Source organism: Carcharodon carcharias, chromosome 18 (genome assembly GCF_017639515.1).
Source record: "Carcharodon carcharias isolate sCarCar2 chromosome 18, sCarCar2.pri, whole genome shotgun sequence".
Lineage (NCBI taxonomy): Eukaryota > Metazoa > Chordata > Chondrichthyes > Lamniformes > Lamnidae > Carcharodon > Carcharodon carcharias.
Window position 1 is genome coordinate 43,561,177 of NC_054484.1, and position 14,473 is coordinate 43,575,649.

Consider the following 14,473-nt stretch of genomic DNA (forward strand, 5'->3'; position numbering starts at 1 on the left):
TTTTCCATTTTGGATACCAATGAGGGTGTTGGTTCCTCAAAGGAGTGCAGTCAGAGCCAAGTTTGTGGCACCACAAGTGGCTCAGCTGTACAGGGCGGGAGGAAGAAGAGTGGAAGGGGAATAGTGTTAGGAGATTCATTAGTTAGGGGAACAGATAGGTATTTCTGCATCCGTAGGCGTGACTCCAGGACAGTATGTTGCCAGGGTCAAGGATGTCACTGAGCAGCTGCAGGACATTCTTCTGGGGGAGGGCAACCAGCCACAAGTCGGGCCTACATTGGTACCAAGGACTTAGGTCGGATGGGGGATGTGGTCCTGTGATCAGTATTTAGGGAGCTAGGTCGAAAATTAGCAAGCAGGACCTCAAATGTAGTAATCTCTGGATTACTCCCAGTGCCACGTGCAAGTGAGTACAGAAAATGGAGAATAAGGTAGATAAATGGGTGGCTGGAAAGATAGTGCAGGAGGGAAAGCTTTAGATTCCTGGGACACCAGGACTGGCTCTGGGGAAGGTGGCTAATGTACAAGCTGGACGGGTTGCACCTGGGCAGAGCTGGGACTAAGTTCCTTGCGGGGCTTTTTGCTAGTGCTGTTGGGAGGACTTTAAACTAACTCAACAGGGGTGTGGGAACCAGGAGAGAGTATTAGCAAGGAATATCAGGGTGCACAAATACTGGGAGAAACAGATAGCACTAGTGTAGAGAATTGTAAGTTAATAGGTGGAGTAGGAGTAAGGAAGAAAGTCATGAACTCTAAATCAGGGTTACTGTTCATGTATGTGAGTGCATGTAGTATAGTAAATAAGATCGGGGAGTTATGGGCACAGGTTGCCATGTGGAAATATGATGTTTTGGCGATAACAGGGAGCTGGCTCAAGGAAGGGCAGGGCTGGATAGTAAATATTCCAGGGTACAAGGTGTTCAGAAAAGATAGGAAAGGAAGAAAAGGAGGAGGGGTGGAGTTATTGGTTAAGGAGAGCATTGCAGTGCTGGAGAAAGCAGATGTCCCAGAGAGTTCGAGAACAGACTCAGTTAGGCTAGAGCCAAGGAACAAAAAGGGTGCAATTACATTGTAGTCTATAGAACGCCAACTAGTGGGAAGGGTGTAGTGGAACAAATCTGCAGGGAAATTACGGAGAGAAGCAAACATTATAGAGTAGTTATAATGGGGGACTTTAGTTACCCGAATGGGTATTTAGACTGGGACAGTGTTAGTGTAGCAAGAGTTCCAAGACTGTGTTCAGGAGAATTTTCGACAGCAGTATGTGTCCAGTCCAACAAGAAAGGATGCACTTGGAAATGAGATGGGCCAAGTAGATCAAGTGTCAGTGAGGGAACATTTAGGAGACAGTGATCATCATATCGTAAGTTTTAGGATGATGGTAGAAAAGGACAATGTGCAATCCAGAGTAAGAATAATTAACTGGGGGAGAGCCAACGTCGATGGGGCAAGAATGGAGCTGGGCCGGAGAGACTGGAACCAAAGGGGTTGCAGGAAAAACTGTAGCTGAACAATGGGCTACCTTCAAAGAAGAAATGGTTCGGGCACAGACAAGGTATATTTCCTCAAAAGGCAAAGGCAGGGCAAACAAATCCAAAGCTCTCTGGAAGAAAAAGGAGATACAAATTAAGATAAAGGAGAAAAAGTGTGCTTATAAACAGGTGTCAGGTAGAAAATACAACAGAGAATAGAAGGTTCAGGGGGGAGGTGAAAAAGCAAATAAAAGAAGCAAAGAGGGATCATGATAAAAGACTGACAGCCAACATAAAGGGGAATCCCAAAATCTGCTATTGGTGCATAATTATTAAGAGGGTGGTAAAAGGAGGAGTAGGGCCAATTAGGGACCATAAAAGGGAGTTAAACATGAAGGCAGGGGGCATGGCTGAGGTGTTAAATAAATACTTCGCATCTGTCTTTACCAAGGAAGCAGATGCTACCGAGACCATGGTGATAGAAGAGGAAACTCTGTCACTAGAAGGGTTCAAAATTGATAAGGCAGAAGCATTGGATAAACTGTCGGTTCTTAAGGTTGACAAGGCCCCTGGAGCGGATGAGATGCATCCAATGATATTGAAGGAAGTAAGAGTGGAAATTGCTGGGGGAATTGGCCATAACGTTTCAGTCTTTCCTAGACTCAGGGGAGGTGCCAGAGGACTGGAGAATTGTAAACATTACGCACTTGTTCAAAAAAGGTTGTAAAGATAAACCCAGCAATTACAGACCAGTCAGTTTAACTTCAGTGGTGGGGAAGCTTCTAGAGAAAATTATTCAGGATAGAATTAGTTGTCACATGGAAAAAAAGGGTTGATTAGGAAGAGTCAGCATGGATTTCTAAAAGGGGAAATCATGTTTAATTAACTTGCTGGAGCTTTTTGAAGAGGCAACAGAGAGAGTTGATGAGAGTAATGATGTTGATATAGTGTACATGGACTTTCAAAAGGCATTCGATACAGTGCCCCACAAGAGACCTATGAGAAACGTTATAGCTCATGGAATAAAAGAGACAGTAGCAACATGGATACAAAATTGTTTGAGTAATAGGAAACATACAGTAATGGTCTATGGATATTTTTTGGGCTGGAGGAAGGTTTGTAGTAGAGTTCCCCAGGGGTTGGTATTGGGACTTTGCTTTTCCTGATATACATTAATGATCTAGATCTTGTTGTGCATGAGACAATTCCTAAGTTTGCAGATGACACAAAACTTGGAAGCAATGTAAACTGAGGAGAACAGTAAAGAACTTCCAAAGGTTAGTTGGTGGGGTGGGCAGATAGGTGGCAGATGAAGTTCAATGCGGTGTGAGGTGATTCATTTTGGTAGGAAGATCATGGAAAGACAATATAAATTAAGGGGTAGAATTGTTAAGGGGGTGTGCAGGAGCAGAGGTGGGTGGGTGTATATGTGTATAGATCATTGAAAGTGGCAGGACAGGTGGAGAGAGCAGTTAATAAAGCATACAGTATCCTGGCCTTTATTAATAGGGCTAAAGAGTACAAGAGCAGGAGGTTATGTTGAGCTTATGTAAGACGCTAGTTAGACCTCAGCTGGAGTATTGTGTACAGTTCTTGATGCCAGAATATAGGAAGGATGTGCAGAAGAGGGTTAAAAGAATGGTTCCAGGGGTGAGAAACTTGAATTATGAAGATAGGTTGGAGAGGTCGGGACTGTTCTCCTTGGAGAGGAGAAGGCTAAGAGGAGATTTGATAGAGGCATTCAAAATCATAAAGGGGCTGGATAGAGTGGATAGAGAGAAACTGCATCCGCTCGTCAAGAGATCAAGAACGAGGGGGCATAGATTTATAGTGATTTGCAAAAGAAGCAAAGGTTATGTGAGAAAAAACTTTTTTGCGCAGTGAGTGGTTCAAGACTGGAATGCACTGCCTGGAAATGTGGTAGAGACAGGTTTAATTGACGCATTCAAGAGGGCAATAGATGAGTATTTGAATAGAAACAATGCGCAAGGGCAAGGGGGAAATGCAGGAGAATGGTACTAAGTTATCATGCTCATTTGGAGAGCTGGTGCAGACATGATGGGCCAAATGGCGTCCTTCTACGCCGTAACCATTCTGTGATTCTGTAAAAAACCTGATCCCAAGTCAGTGCCTGAGCACCTGGCGTCCTTGCTCGCTCTGAAATGCAGAAAACTAATTAATTTAAAAGTCCAGGAGAATCACGACATCTGAATTTAGCTGAGAGAAAGCAAAAGCCAGAGTTTGACAAATTTGCGACTTTAAAGTAAAACGCCGAGCAAGAGAACTCTGTAGGCAACCAATCCATGCAGCCATTGTTAAAAAAGGTTTTTCAGGTTGAGCGCAATCGCCATTGTAAAAGAACCCACCAAAACCTGCAAGTGCAAGAAATTCTTTTGCCTCAAAGTGAATGGTGATGCCATCTTGAAATTCAGAAAGCTCTTAAAGCAGAACCTATACTTTTAACCATGGATCAGAAATCCATTCTTCCAGAACAATTTGGACTTATCCAAGGGCCAAACCTAACGGAAAATTAGGAGTTCTGGACATCAGGTCTAAGTGAAAAATCAGAAAAAGTCCATATAAATACTTTCTCATACTGTTTTGGTGAACTTGCTAATGAAGTAAGCCTAATGCAGCACAGCTACGATGAAATATTAAAAATCTTTGACAAGTTCTTTAACTTTCAAATTCGTAGCGCACATAGAACTTACAAAGAGGGATAGAAAACCCCGAGTAAAGCCTTGAATGGAAAAAGACATTACCTGAACAAGCCACATGAGGGTGCCAGAGAGGCAAAGAATTTTCTGGAAGTCCCAAAAATATACCTTTTTGGAAACCCTGACACATAACCCGAACTGCAACAGCAGGGGAAAGTGCAAAGCGAACAGCTGACTGTGAATAAAGTCTGATGATGTCTAAGATATACAAACACTGCAAAGGGAAGGTGAAATAAGGTTAGAAAATGTTTGTATCAAAACTGAACTGGAAGACTGAAACACAAAATTCAAGCTGAGTATATACCTTCAAAAATGCACAATACACTAATGTCTTCAATGAACCAAGCTGTTTGTGATCTAAACAAATATATTTCTGAGGAATCACAGAGGTGCCAGGGCAAATAAAAGAACTCTGAATTCCATTGTTGGCAAATCAAAGTGGGAGTTAGGAAAACAGTAGGCAGAAAATACACTCAAGGAAGTTGCAGCCTTGAAAGAACTGAAGAACCAGTTGGCAGAGAAGACATGGGAATGTTCTATGTTCCAGCAGGAAGCCAAAAGGTACAAGAAAGAGGCTATGGAGCTGAAAAAAACGGTTGGACATTTGGAAGAAAACTTGGGAAAACATTACATTTCCAAAGATATACATGAAGAAATGATGTCAAGAACAAGTAGAACTTCTCACAAATGAACATAAAGAGTCTCAGGAACAATTGGCAGAAGTGCAATTACAGAATCTCAACTTGAAGGATAGCACAGAGGAATTATGCTCTGCTAAAGAAAAATGGATTAGCATAGAAAACCAACTTTCACGTATGAAAGATGAGTTTGTAAAGGAAAAACGAGAACTAATGAGAATACTGGAACGTCACTCACAGGAAGTAGTACACTTGAAAGGGGAACTGAAATGCTTAAATGATGAACTTGTAGAAGCAAATTTAACAAAGATAGATCTTCAATTAAAACTTGATGAATTTCAAGCACCAGAAGTCTCTAGTAAGCATCATGTAAAATGTCTGGAACAGGAAAATGAATTGCTGATGCAGCAGAACAGATGCTTGAAAGTAGAATTAACAACCAAAACTGATTAACTTCATGAACTTCGGTCCAATCTGAACAACATGAAGGTTGAGATATGTAATATGGAAGAGCAAATCCAGACTTTGAAAGCAGTTAAGAGAAATTCTATGAACAGATTGATGACCTAATGAGTGAATTGGAAGAGTCCAAGGAGCAGTCAGTGACCATGGAAGAAAGATTCCGAACAAAACTGAATGCCCAGGTGAAGTTGTCAAACTTACATAAGAGTTCTGCAGATAACTCTGAAACAAAGACAACTCAACTTACCACAGTAGTTGCTAAGCTGAATGAAAAGATTCATAAGCTCGAAAAACAATTCAGAAAGAAGAAAATACTCAAAAATTTGGGTAAAATTGTGAAACAAGTGGGAACAAGGTTTCCAATTTTGAAAGGGAAACTTCCACATACATCATGATGACCACACGATGACAGAATGAGAAAAGCACAATGTTTGTCCACCCCACAAGAAACAAGTTAGAGTTGCAACCACCAATCAGCGCAACAGCCAAACCAACAAGAGCAGTTCAATACAAAAGAATGGAAGAAAAGGATGAAAACATACGCACATGCCAGAACAACCTCCAAACCTACAGGAAGAACCAGCAGCAACAGAGCGTACCACTCGTCCGACAGTAATGCAAATGAGATAACCCTTCCACATAAGGCCTTCAGACTACCTGAACCTTTGAATTCAAGGACTTGAAGGGGGGAGGTGGGGTAGTGATAATATAGTAATGATAATGTAAATGTATTATAGTAATAACAATATAAGACATAAGGCAAACTATAATCACTTAAAATGCATTGGATAAAGACTTGGGGGGAGGTTTAGAATAAGGGTCTGGCACATAAAGGGTTAATGTGGAACTGAGTACACTATCACCCACACAGTGATGTAGGACAGCACATGACCCACACCCAGGATCAGTTGAGTGTTGGACAGAGCTGTGTGTACCAACAAGCATGGAGACAGCTCCTAGCTTGCACTCTTGTATGTTTGTAAATAGTTCTAAGAGTCAGTCAAGACTTGCAGTTAACTTACCTATTACTACGAAGACTTCTTCAGACCTACCAAACTGTAACCAACATTCTACAACAAGACCTTGAAAGCCGTTTTGTGCATTGGTATCTGCAGCCATAACAGCAACATTCTGAACCTAATAGGCAACAAGCTGAGGCTTCATGATCTCAGTCTAAGCTTCCACTGCAGCACTCAGTTATTTGGTGGTTTCTGCTTGTGCTGCAAAGGAAACTGCTTAAACCAGCCTTAATTTCTTAAAGGGGAGATGCATTCCGGCTGCAGGATGTACTGGAAGCTGTTGTATAAGTGTTTGACCTAAATAAAGATGGCACAACATGGCACAGACTTTCTGATGTGACACTCAAGGCCTGGGTGCAGGAAGTGGACAAGAGGAATGTCCTGTATCCACAGCGAGCTGGGAGCTCTCCAGACAAGTGCTTAGAAGGGAATGGGAGCAAATGCTCATGAAGATCACTGCAAATAATGTCATCCTGAGGACCTGGATACAAGAAGTTCAATGGCCACACAGAAGTGGCCAAGGTCAGTAAATTCATCTGCAACTGCCATATCCTTACAACTGATTCGCTAGCCTTACACACTACTCAATTCACCACACCCCCTTTACTAACCAACCAACAATCTTGAGCAATCATGACTCATAACTCATATTCACCACTTTACCTCACCCTTGCACATTTGGTACAGTTGCAAGCCTCACACCCACATCTCACAGCTTCCACACATTGCCAGTTATTAAATCATTACAGCCACATCACCAAACACATTACATCACATTCACAGGCACACTTCTCCCTTGCAGGACAGGTTGGCACATAACTAGAGAGGCCAGGAGCTAACTGGTGTGGAACAAGCATAGCTGTATGCCCTATTGAGGAGATGCTGGTCACCATAATTTAAATGACTGTCACTGAGACTGTGATCAGCAGCAGAGCTGAGGCTGTAGAAGATTACTATTTTCCTACCTAATCCACCTTCGCACATCCCACTTCCCCATATCTCACAATCTCTTCTGATATACAAGCTGCAGATGGTGTATGCATGGATCCTTTGCTTCCCCGCTGCACGCCAGTCCCTCACTTCTGTCACTACGATTCTACAATTGTGCTTTTCTCCTTTCAGGTACCCAAGAACTGTCACCTGGTCAAGCACTAGTGCGAGAGCATGAATTGCAAGCAAATTAGGACATTGCTCTGATGATGAAAAAGCACCCAATTTCACACTTGCAACCACCAGCTCAGATACTGTACTGCACGTACTTTAGAGGGTAGCTCAGAGGCGAGATCTATAAATGGTGAGTCACCAGGCACAAGTGACCAGCAGCTAGTGCAGAGGAAAATTATCATGCAGGTGCCAATTTAGAGAGGATGGGGTTGCACATGAGTTCAGCAGCAGAGATGAGGGCTTTGATGGGATGATGTATAGAAAAAGGTGGATGGGCATGTATATGGTGCATTAGCATGCCTGCCAGAAAGTCTGCTGTCCTTGTCATGTAGCATGGAAGAGTCCGGCTTCAACAAGGCAAAGGGCTTTGTACAGAGCGTGGGACTCATCCTTCCCAGTGTGGGAATGGTGGCCAACTCCACAAGAACACTTGTGGGCCCGACTATGATGCACCATCTGATGCTTGTCCCCTGCCAGTTAGCTCCTGCTCTCTCCAGTTGTGTGCCAACCTGTCCTACAAGAAAGAGGGAAGTGTGTCAGTGAGTGTGATACAATATGTTTGGTGATGTGGCTGTAATGATTTAGTAACTGGCAATGTGTGGAAGGTGTGAGATGAGGGTTTGAGGCTTGCAACTGTACTAGGTGTGCAAGGGTGAGGTAAAGCTATGAATGTGTGTTATGAGCCATAATTGCTCGAGTTGCTGGTGGGTGAGTAAAGGGGTGTGGTGAATTGAGTAGTGTGTGAGGCTAGTGGTTCAGTTGTAAGGATATGGCAGTCGAAGATGAATTTACTGACCCTGGCCACTTCTGTGTGGTCATTAAACTTCTCGTATCTAGGTCCTCATGGTGTCACTGTTTGCAGTGACCTTCATGGGCAATTGCTCCCATTCCCTTCTAAGTACTTGTCTGGAGAGCTCCCAGCTCGCTGTGGATGCAGGACATTCCTCTTGTCCACTTCCTGCACCCAGACCTCGAGTATCGCATCAGAAAATCTAGGAGATCACTCAATGCCATGTTGTGCCATCTTTATGTAGGCTAACTTTAAGCAGTACCAGCCTTGCACAAACTTGTAGCCCCTGCTGTGGTATACAGGCACTCACAGTATTTTCAACTTTGGAAACCACACCGCTGTCAATTTTATTTGAGTTAGTTGGCAGCATGAAATTTTTGTGCTGCCTGCACTACTTTGAACATGTACAAGTTAATCAGACACCAAGATCCCTGTGATAAAAACAAAAAAACTGCGGATGCTGGAAATCCAAAACAAAAACAGAATTACCTGGAAAAACTCAGCAGGTCTGGCAGCATCGGCGGAGAAGAAAAGAGTTGACGTTTCAAGTCCACATGACCCTTCAACAAGGGTCATGAGGACTCGAAACGTCAACTCTTTTCTTCTCCGCCGATGCTGCCATGACCTGCTGAGTTTTTCCAGGTAATTCTGTTTTTGACCAAGATCCCTGTGTCCACTTTTGGGATCTATCAATTGTTATACCACTGGTCGATCTTCCATTGTATTGCACAAGTGAAGTCAAAACCAAGGACAGTTCTCAGGTGCGATGGGATTAGATGTTGGGAGGCAATTAGAGCAGGGGAAAAGATGACACTGAAGCTAAAATTCCTTAGCTCCTGGTATGTGGCTGGAAACATTTGACATGCTGGTTCACATACCAAAAGAGAGACAGGAGTCATCCTAAAACCATCCTTGTGTCTCATTGGAATACCCATGCATTTTGCTGATCTGACCCCTTCAAATTTTTCTCTCTCAAATGGTAAACCAGCCCACAGGTAAACTCAAAGAGTGGTTGAACAAGCAGGAAGGTAGACGGTGGTGCGTGGGCTGCTGAAAGCTCTAAGTGTTAATATGAAGACAGGAGGAGATTCCTAGTGAAGAACACTCACTTGCTGGTTTCTTTGGTGGCTTTCTGTGGCCCTTTTAAGTGCATGGGGAAACAACCAGATGATATATAAAAGCAGTTGCTAACTTTGAGGTGCTTTATCCTTGAGAAAGAAATAACCTTAATTGGTTCCATTGAAACTGAAGATATGACACAGACTTAGAAACAATAAAAGTTGCATTTTTCTTCTTAAAGTGAGCAAGGGGGTAATCCTGGAATTCCCCCTTAACAGAACTGTGGGTGTACCTACACCACAGGGACCGCAGTGGTTCAAGAAGGCAGCTCACTACCACCTTCTCAAGGGCAATGAGGGATGGGCAGTAAATGCTGGCCTAGCCAGCAATGCCCAAATCCCGTAAATGAATAATTAAAAAAAAACATGGATCAAAGCCCACTATCAATTCCAGCCACAAACATGGAGAATAAAAACCAAGGAAAAATAGTCCTTGAGAAAAAGCCAGCTTTCCATGAGCCTTTTGATTTCTTTTTGAGCTTGTGCACGAGCATTTAGTGATTTGTGCACTTGGAAAACCAAATCCTTTTGCTCCCCACAGTTCCTAGTCTCTCCATTAAGAAAATATTGCAGTTTGCCTTTTTTTTGATCCAAAGCAGATGATCTCAGGAACCGGTTCCAAAGGTCCCTCACTGTGTCCTCCTGCCACTGGTTTTCTTGTCAGGCAGCCAGCCAGCCTGTCTGTGGACAGTTGCCAGGTAGGAAACAGAAGAAGATTATTAGGTCATACCACTAAAGTCGGCCTTGCTGGATTTTCCTTGCACTCCCCCACTCCCTCCTTGCTTCTTTGTAAATATCAGGGTGATTGTGTTGGCCCATAATGCCTTTTGGGTAAATTAAGTTGGGGGGCTTTCCAAGAGATGGGATGGGCAATAAATGCTGGCCCAGCCAGTGAAGCCCGCATCTCGTGAATGAGTTAAAAAAAACCTTGCATCAAAAAAAAAACACACTGTAAAAACTGAGTGAAGTGCATTATTGCTTGGCAACACATTGAGATGCGTGTTTTTATGTAATAGAGAAATATAAATATTAAATAGTTGAAATTGAAAAGGAATAAAGAGAGAAAAAAAATAACTGCTCCTAAACAAGGAGGAAATGGAGGCAGAAAATATAGGTATCACTGAGGAAGAGGAAGTGCAAGAAGAGGAAAAAGTGGAAGAACTCCCAATAAGTGACATTCCTGCTGAACCAGATGCCATATTGCGTGGTTTCTACTCAAAGCCAGGGGCATTCTTGTTGTCTGTGATAAGTTTTAATTACAATAACAAATTGATGCTTCAACAAACAAATTTCTAAGGTCTAAGAACTCTGCTAATTAAACATTCAGGTACTTGAAAAGATCTTGGAGAAAGTGCAGTAGTGATTTACCAGAATGATACTAGAGATAAGGAACTTGAGTTATGTGGAGAAGCTGGGGCTGTTATTTTTAGAACAGAAAATGTTAGGCGAGATTTAATAGAGGTGCTCAGAATTATAAAGGATGTGGATAGAACAAATAAAAAGAAACTTTCCAAAACGTAGGGTCAGTGACCAGAGGCCGCAGGTATATGATAATTGGTAATAGTTCTCTTTCAAAAAGCCAGCACAGGCATGCTGAGCCAACTGGCCTCTTTCCGTGCTTCAGATTCTATGGGCGGAATCTTGTGGCGGTGATGGGGGTCTCGCCTACCAGCTGGAGAGCCGGTGAGACTGCTGCATCATCTCATTTAGAGAAGGCCACCTGTATCATGTACCAATCAAGCTCTTGAAAGGCCAGCAGCAGGCCTTCCCTGGGATCACGTCCTGCCCACCGAGAGCTGCCAGCCAATCAGAGGCTTGCAGCTCTACTGAATTGCAGCACCACTGAGGAGTTGGTGGCTGCTGCTGGTACAACACCCACCTGAAATCCAGGATCACCGCTGGATCCCAGACCAGAGATGATTGATGGCGGGAGGAGGATTACGGGGAGGGGTAGTGAAGAGTGTTGGCAGCACGGGCAGGGGGGTGACACTCAATCACATCCTCCCCCTCACCCCCATTCCCGATGTTGGGTTCCATGATTAGGCATGCAGTGCCTGTGAATGAGGCCCCCGCCCGGGAACCTGCAAGCAACCCTGCACGGACTTGCTTGTCATGCTCCCTGCATGGCAAGTCCCCCGGCTGCCACTGGGTTAATAATACCTGTGGTTGCAGGGTGAGGCCCTTAAGTCATCTACAAATGCAAATTTAAAAATAAGGTTACCTGGGGTATGTTATGAATTAATTTAGGGGCTGTTACATAATATTAGGTGCTCACTGGGTATGCTCAATTAGTCATGTAACATTGGATGGCACCACCAGAATCCTCAAACTACTGTAAACTATCAAAGGGGCCATTTTAACTTCTCTCCAAAATGATTGTGAAGTTAGCAAAGTAGCTGTACCATCTGCCTGAAGCTAGCAACGAGTCCTGAACCATTTTTTAGGTTCGGGCCTCTTTAGCATAACTAAGGCAAATTGCTAAGTGGTCAATGAGTGCTGGCTGGCAGCTCACCATACTGGATGGGGGGCAATCTGGCAGTTCCATGGATGAGTTTAGCCAGAAGACGGCTGTAAAAGCAGGATGCGGACCCATAGGTGGCAATACTTCTGTGGGGGTAGGTGAAGCACTTATGTTCCTCCTGGTTGCATGAAATTGACCCCCACCCCCCCATAAAAAATCCTTGTTTCTGGAGTAACCTTCAATAGTCTCTTTAAGGACTTCTGGTTAGGCTTCTCACTGTCTGGTATAAATGGGAGCAGCTTGTGCCACACATTCTACATTCATATATATAGCTGAAAATGCAAATAGGGTCCAACAACTGGTATTTGCATGCTGTGTACTCATTTACAGATGGCCAAAAAATTTCATCAGGTGTATCTTGGCTGTCCAAAGTATCCCCAACCCCTTCCACCAACTCTTTCCTATTTTCAACTGCTAGTCACCTGTTTTTCAGGTGAGAAACAGGCAAGTGTTCATTGAAAACTTCCACCCCCTTACCCCCCACCCACCCATAATTGTAACATTCCGTCTTTGCTCTGATCTTGGGAATTTTGATGGTGTTGCCAGGCATGGAGTGTTTGCTATGTAATTTACAGATAGCATGAGTTGTTCAGTGACAGTTCCTATCTTGATTCATCCTTAATATGGTTAGACTAAATATAAAACAATGTAAGTTACGAACTGCTCACAGGCGGTGCATGTGCATTCTTTTTTAAATGTCAACAAAAAGATTCTTTATTAGGCTGGATTTCACTTTTAATCAATTGCCTCTATTTACATTGAAAAATTCAGTGAGAATGTCCCTCTTCTGAGCTATCTTTGATGATTAAGGTGTTTTATTTTAAATATTGAAAGTCTAGAAATTGTATTAACAAGTTCTGAGTATTTTATGAGGTATTTTTGTTAATTTATGGAAATTTGTTTTTAAACACTGGAAAAGTCTCAAACTTACCACTCATGTATGAAAGGATAAATTTTCTGCCTCAGCATTTCTGGCAATGCTGGGCAGAATCTTCCCAATCCTGAGGAGGTGGCCTTAAAGGTGGGACCAGGAGAAAAATCGGAGATAAGGGCGGCAGGTTGGCACTCTAGAGCATTCTCACCTCCAGGCAATCTTGGCGGAGGTGGGTGCACATTGGCCGCGCTACCTATTCATCAATGGCTGATAGACACTTAATCCAAGTAAATGTCTAATGGGAGGACGGCGAGGACTCCACTGGGATCTTCCTGGTGTTAGAGCAGACCCCCGCTGAGTGCAGAGCCTGGTAGTCCTGTGGTGGTGGCCTCATAGTGGCAGGCTCAGGGGCTATCGGAGCCAGAGGCTTCATGCTCCAATGACAGATCTGCAAGGAGGAAAGGCCGAACCTGTGGCCAAAACAATTTCTTTAGAGAGGTTTCTCCTCTGCTGCAATAGGCCTATAGGCTTCGGGCATCTTCATTTTCGCAATTTTAATTATACTTCTGAGGGTGTCTCCATGTCGAGGCACCCTCCTGCTCGCCTGCCTGCCGCAGCAGTGTCCATCTCTCCAGAGAGCTACCCAGGTCAGTAAAAATTCAGCCCCAGGAATCTGAATGTGTTTGGAGTTCTGCATTACAATTACCACTGTTTGCTTTTTTCTCCACCGGGTCTGAGATTGTTAAGAGATGATTGGACAGGGGTCTTTGCAATTCTGAAGGGTTACGTTGGAATAAATAATGATAGCTTGCCTCCATTGGTCAGCACAATGGAGAAGAGTGGTTACAAATTTAAGCCAATCCTAAAAAGAACCAAGGGGAGGTTAGAAAAGTTTCTTCATACTGTAGTTGGAATGGAAAATTCTGTGCATCCAATGTTATTGAAGTAGAGTTCTTAAATTCTTTTAAAGAGGAATTAGTTGTCTAACAATAGACAGTGAGCTGGAAAATTGAATTAGGCTAGAAGGCTTGAGTGGAGAAAAATACCAGCACAAGACAACAGATGAGAAGTGATGTATATCTATTTGTTACTCTGTTGGTCTAAATAGCTGTTGAACTCATAAGCAATGCAGAAGGAATACATTTAAATCTATGCAGCAGTGAAATAAAATAAACCATTGTGAACAACTTAAGGGTTGTTAAATTATTTTTTTAGTGGAATGCCCCTTTAAATTTTACCGTTGAAGCAGAAATAAGTGTGGGGATGCTATGAAAGTTTAATATTTAATGCAGTAAAGGTGTAAACAAACAGATACCATGAATGCATTTTGTTTATGTACTTTAATTTTGTTATTTGGGATTCAAAAGCCCAAATAACTCATCTGAATTCCTGAACAAAAAAAAAGCATTAAAGAAACAATTGTATGTTATTTTTCTTTCTTACTTACTTTCCCCTCGTCCCTTGGACTGTCACTTAAATGAACAACAGGGCCAGGGTGAGTTTTTGTAGACCTGCAAAAAAATATATAATTTTCATAACGAAAAGTATTGAAAAAATAAAACTTGATTTAAAAAAATTAACACACCAATATTAGTATGTGGTTTGCAAGATCTACAATTCCTCACTGTACACGGTAAACTCTTCTGCAAATAATTTTTTCTCTCTCACGTTGCCTCAGTTGAAGTGATTAGGAGAAAA

The 14,473-nt window shown here is 42.8% G+C and overlaps 1 protein-coding gene across 1 annotated transcript in view; it reads right to left on the reverse strand.

The window, feature by feature from the left end:
* stxbp5l (syntaxin binding protein 5L) overlaps positions 1-14,473 on the reverse strand; it is a 598,592-nt gene that overhangs the window by 313,904 nt on the left and 270,215 nt on the right. The window contains exon 7 of the mRNA XM_041210884.1: positions 14,223-14,286. Within this exon, the coding sequence (XP_041066818.1) occupies positions 14,223-14,286 (64 nt within the window). The remainder of the gene's footprint in view (positions 1-14,222; positions 14,287-14,473) is intronic.